The sequence below is a fragment of the Aplysia californica genome, unplaced genomic scaffold (assembly GCF_000002075.1).
Source record: "Aplysia californica isolate F4 #8 unplaced genomic scaffold, AplCal3.0 scaffold00165, whole genome shotgun sequence".
Lineage (NCBI taxonomy): Eukaryota > Metazoa > Mollusca > Gastropoda > Aplysiida > Aplysiidae > Aplysia > Aplysia californica.
Window position 1 is genome coordinate 985,061 of NW_004797435.1, and position 5,677 is coordinate 990,737.

Consider the following 5,677-nt stretch of genomic DNA (forward strand, 5'->3'; position numbering starts at 1 on the left):
GCCCCCCCCCCCTAAAAGCTTTTGTCAATTTTGTGAGTGTCATAAGGAAGGACTTCTCTGAGTAACGATGAGCGACCACCCCAACAGACACTATAAAGAAGAGACCTAACCCTAACCCTAGGCCTACCCCAAAAAAGAACCTGCAACGGGCCTCATGTAAAAAGGCCAGCACAAGTCCAAAATGAAAAAAAAAAAAAAATTAAAAAAATTAAAAGCCACACTCCAAAACAAACAAGGAGCATATTTTTAATATGGCCTACATCTAGATCTACATTGCTATAAGGTTTGATACAGTAACACAATAGAATAGGAATATGAATCCTCCATTAGATCTAGTAATCTAAATAAATCTAGATCTAGATATTGTAGAACAAGTGAATAGGAATAGGCCTTGAACTAGAAATCCGAACAGAGGGATTCAGCCGAGTCTAGATCTAGATTTTAAATAAATAAATAATTCACGCACCTGATGAAATGCTTTTTACCAACATTAATATTACAGCATAACTTATGATAGGGTTTGACACAATAGAATTGGAATATGAATCCTCCATTGAGGTCATCTATAAATCTAGATCTAGATCTAGATTCTATTAGAATGTAAGAGAGTCGGACTTGAATGAATCCACACGATCTGAACAATTGAATTAGTCAACAAACGAAATTCAAAATGGCCGCTCGAGCACGAAACTGAAAGTAGCTAATTTAGGTCGTCGTCCTTTTTCGTATTCACATTTCTACTCAGGTTCCGACAATTATGTCAGAAACGCCGACGTCGGCAGTCGGCCCGAAAACGAAAGTGCCGACAAAGCCGACAGGAGAAAAAAGGGGCGCGGGAAGTCGGCCAGGTCTCGCACTACGCACATTGACTGATGATACAGGTAGGCCTAGCGATAGCATCGGCCGGCGCGCGGGTCGGGTCGCGATTGTCGGATTTCAGACGATTGTCGGCAAACATGCAGGTCTAAGAGTATCTTATACATTCAACCAGCATGATGAATTGGTCATAACTTTTGCTCATGGAATTTCCAACAGGTTAACATAAATTTATTTGGGTATTAATACAACTTTGGTCAAGATGAACTTGGAGGAGGAATTTGGACCAGGAGGACAATAAGCAAATTCAACAGCAAAACTGAAATCCTCCCAGGGTGGAGACAGTTCATCCCAACAGAAAGATGGCGATACTCAAAGAAAACAGCTTCCCCGCATGAATTCTGAACTCATGTCTTTTGTGCGGAAAGCAGAGAGCCCACTCATTACACTACAAATACCACCAGTATTATCCAATTCAAGGTTTCAGAAATGCTAAATGAGAAACTTTGAATTATGAAAGGAGGAAAGGGCAGAAAGGGAAAACATGCACAAAATCCCTAACATTCTTGACTGGGCTACTTCAGCTGTGAATGACCTTCAAACTGATTCCACAAATTCACTAAAAGTAAAAGACAAAATCATCAACCATTTAAGTCTCATTATTTAAGTGCAAAAATCATGCGGTTTCAGAAGCTTATGACAATATCAAAGGCAAAACTGTTTATGGTTTGATTTTGCTCCCCACATTTCTACTTTTCATATAAGAGAAAATCTGAAAACTTTTTTAAATTCCACATCTCAACTTTTATCCTCTTTGCAAAGTGAAGCTATCTTTAACAATAAAACAAAAGCAGACCACCAAAAAAAAATGCCCAAACTTTTTTTTACATGAACACCAAGTATTGCATCCAAGCACAAAACAGTAGTAAGTGAAAAGCATAAATTCTCAAATCATTAAAAGAAATGTGGAAAAAATAAGTAGGCCTCCATGTATTTCATAAAAAGTATTGAACTTTTCATCAAAATGCATTAACACTACAATTAAAATTGGACATTAGTTGATACTCCAACAGTGAACTATAACATAGGCTCAGGAGATTTTGTTTACATGTAAAGGAATAAAAACGTGCAACTCCAGCACAAATTGATGGCTGAGTGTAAGACTCTGACAATTGCAGAATCGCAAAATAGCATTTGTCGGAGTCTTGAATCTATCCATCAAAATATACTTCAGTACAATAAATACAGACTTGCTAAAAGCTGTCCCTTTTCCGACTTCTTGACAACTGCTCTAAAAAAAGAAACAGTGAACAAGAATTGCATATTATTCCCCCTTCCCTACTCTTAAGGTCAACGGAACAACAAAATAGGTGCATAACAGACCACAAGACCTTATGGGTAATACAGCACCACGGGAATCTCAGTTGTTGCCACATAATTTTTCAAAGTATAATCTTGTTCATGGAATGTGGACATGCTTAAAAGACTTAACTTTGCGTGTTCCATTTTGACTTTCATTTATTTTTCAAACTCGTAAATTTACATTTGTAGACACCTAAACCACCTATATTTTGGCAAAAAAATACCACTGGAAATTTTATATTTTCTTTTCAATACTGTCAGGTTATTTAAGACTGAGAGGCTGGAACCTCTGAATTCAACAATCATCTCTAATAGGGTCGAACCATGTGAGCTGTCTAAACTACCCAAGTCCAAGAGCACCCTTTATAAGACTTGAACCAAGGCCACCCATATTATAGCCCAGAACAATTAACTAAAATGACGGCCATCCGTAAATTTCTGTGGTCATGGCATAATAGCAGCACGAAACCGGTATCCGTTAGGTAAAAGTCATGGCAGGCACAACAAGCCAATACATGAAAAGCAAATGTACAGTAAAAAATATTTAACTATGTGTTTGTAATAAATCACATCAGATACATTCATAGCATATCTTACATCCCTGAAAAAAATTTTGATCAGACATTAAATGATTTGGTTAAAATATAAAATACTTTCATGTCTTATTTTTGTAAAGAAAAAAAGAGTAATGACTTGGTCCAAGTACAAAACACTCCCATAATATTATGTATAGAAATAAGCCCACAATGCCACCGTGCAAAATTACAGTTTATGGGTCAAAAAAAAGACTTTGACATATATGTACTTATTTTTATTATTTATCAAAAATTTTCTTTTAGGGCATATATATTTCATTTTAAAAAAAAAAAAGAAAAAAAAACACCACCCGAGGCTCAACATTGAAAACATGTTGATGAAAGACATGAGTAAAATGCAAAATTGGCTAATGCACTTATCGCAATCATCATTTCTACATGATGATCGGGTTCACAAGATGGGGGGAGGAAAAAAATCCACAATTTTATACAACCATTTTTCTATTAAGGTTCTGCACAACACCGGGGGGCATCTGGATTGAGCCGTTGGTGACCCCGTAGGTCGCTGGGCCCGCAGTCCCAGAGTGACCGTGGACGCTGAGTATTCCAGAGCTGGCAGACCGAGCAGACATTGAGCCATACATGGTGCCATTCACAGGTGTGCCTCGGGGCGTGGTCCTGGCTGTCCTAGTCCGAGTAATCTCCCCATTGTTTGATCTCGACAATGTGCCATCAGAGCTAGGGACAGTGAGGTCAACTTTCTTTGAGTCGGAGTTATGCAGCTTTTTTTTACACAAATGTATGTAAATACTAGGCCAACAGAACAAAAAATGTTAATGTGTACATATTTTAGTTGAATGTGAAACTTGAAACACAAAAAAATAACCAAACTGAACAGCTATATGCTTGAACCTAGGCAGAACGTTTATTTTATTTACTGAGATGACATACATTATTTACTGAGAAAACATATTAATTACTGAAAAGACAAACAGAACGAGGAAATTGAAACTTCAAAAGAGAAAATGAAATTTTAATAATATGTTGCCACTTGATATCCCCAACAGCATCTGTGTATTCTCAAAATTATATCCTACTGTTTCCCAAACAATGGAGCTTTATTTAACCATGTAACAGAATATCTTCTTTTCACCAACCATGTACCAGGAGAGAAAAGCAAAGAAAAAAGCTTGTCTACTGGAGTATTTATTTTTTTAAAGGAAAACACATTTGTGTGATTTCAGTTTACAGCATTACCTATTCTTCAATGTAATAACACTATGGGCTTTTGCATTTGAAGACAATAATTGAAGAGAAGAAGGAGAGCAGAACCATGGTAACTCTTTTTTTTAAAAAGATTTTATCTTTCCCAGCTGTCGGGACATGCTTGCTACTTACTGTGAGTTGGAGCCTGTCTGCGAGGACAAATCATCTTCGCTGTCATAACGGCGGGGATTGTCAAAGAAAAACACTCTGGAGCCCTGACTCTGAGTGGAGAAGTCAGTCAAAACCTACAAAGCAAACAGGGAACAGTTTCAGATCAGGATAACTAAGGACAAATAAATCATCATTTCATGTCTTATAGCAACTCTTTCCCAGCTGTCGGGACACGCTTGCTACTTACTGTGAGTTGGAACCTGTCTGCGAGCACAAATCATCTTCGCGAGGGAAAACTTTAATCTTTTGTACAAATATTACTTACAATTTTACATTAAAAACATCTAATAAAATGTACAAAAGAGGACCACTGGCGCAGAGATTCCAGTGGGTCTGAGCTTCACTTTTAAAGTATGATACAATTAACAGTTGTTACACACACATAGATAGTTGAACCTAGCACACAACTGCAATTTTGTGGAAACCTCAAAGCATCTTCTAAGGAACAATCAACTAAAAGTGCAAGGGGGAAAAAAAAACCCCAGAAAAATCTACATCACCACCCCCTTTGGTCAGGCTATCAAAATACCACTCACATTATGCTCGACAGCTATCATCTCCCACATGATCTGCTGAAGTCTTCACAAACCAACCTAAAAGACTTAAAGACCCACTGATGTCAATGTGCTACTCCTCATACAGTCTTTGTCTCTTAAATTCCTAAAGACGCATTGTCTTCAATATCCCTTGAATGCTTCAACATTATCACTTCAGCTTTAAGCTAGTTCGTCTCAGAACAAAATGGCTTCTTGAAAAAGGTTCATGGCAAGTAAAAGTAAACTTACTGGTTCAAAGTGGCGTCTTTTGACTCGGAAGAACAGGACCACAATGGATATCGGCAGCACCTCCCACACGAACAGGACAATGCCGAAGGACACATAAGCTAGGCCCCGAGACAGACCAGGAACAGCATCAGCCTAAGGGAGATATTCAGACGAGTTTTTGTGTGTTTTTTTTTGGGGGGGGGATATGTTTTTAGTAAGTGTTTTACCGCACCTGCAAAACAATAAGATCCTAATTATAAGTGCCGAAGATTAGAGGTGTTACAAGAGAGTAACCAACACAAAAAAGAAAGAGAGATAAGAATGAAAGATGTTCGATAGGAAAGAAGGAGCAAACCACACCAGAGTATCTGCCAGCCACCCACAACATTCAGACGTTGTTGTTGAAGTATTTTTGGCCATATAGATGTCACGACTGTCAACACTTAGTGCAAGAAGTAGGACACACAGAGGCAGGCTGACAGTTTGGTTTTATGTAAGTCATACAAACATGATATTGATCATTTAGTGCTGGGGACAGTTGGACAGACAGAGATAGGAAAAAAGAGCATAGAGAGTGTACAGTACAACCTGCAGGTAGGCAATGGGTCTTATTTATAAACTGGGACAGAGAGGGAGCGCAGAAGGAGAGAGAGAGAGAGAGATGGTGAGGGGAAGCAGAAGAGAGATAGAGAAAGATTGATAGATAGAGATAGATTAATAGTTTGAGAGAGAAAGAGAGAGAGAGAGAGAGAGAGAGAGAGA

The 5,677-nt window shown here is 38.2% G+C and overlaps 1 protein-coding gene across 1 annotated transcript in view; it reads right to left on the reverse strand.

The window, feature by feature from the left end:
• Positions 1 to 2,337: 2,337 nt before the first annotated feature.
• Positions 2,338 to 5,677, reverse strand: part of LOC101862579 (G protein-coupled receptor 137Ba) — a 25,804-nt gene continuing 22,464 nt past the window's right edge. Inside the window, exons 5-7 of the mRNA XM_013082256.2 lie at positions 4,937 to 5,068; positions 4,113 to 4,225; positions 2,338 to 3,452 (exon numbers count right to left, since the gene is read on the reverse strand). Of these exons, the coding sequence (XP_012937710.1) occupies positions 3,200 to 3,452; positions 4,113 to 4,225; positions 4,937 to 5,068 (498 nt within the window). The 3' untranslated portion in view covers positions 2,338 to 3,199. The remainder of the gene's footprint in view (positions 3,453 to 4,112; positions 4,226 to 4,936; positions 5,069 to 5,677) is intronic.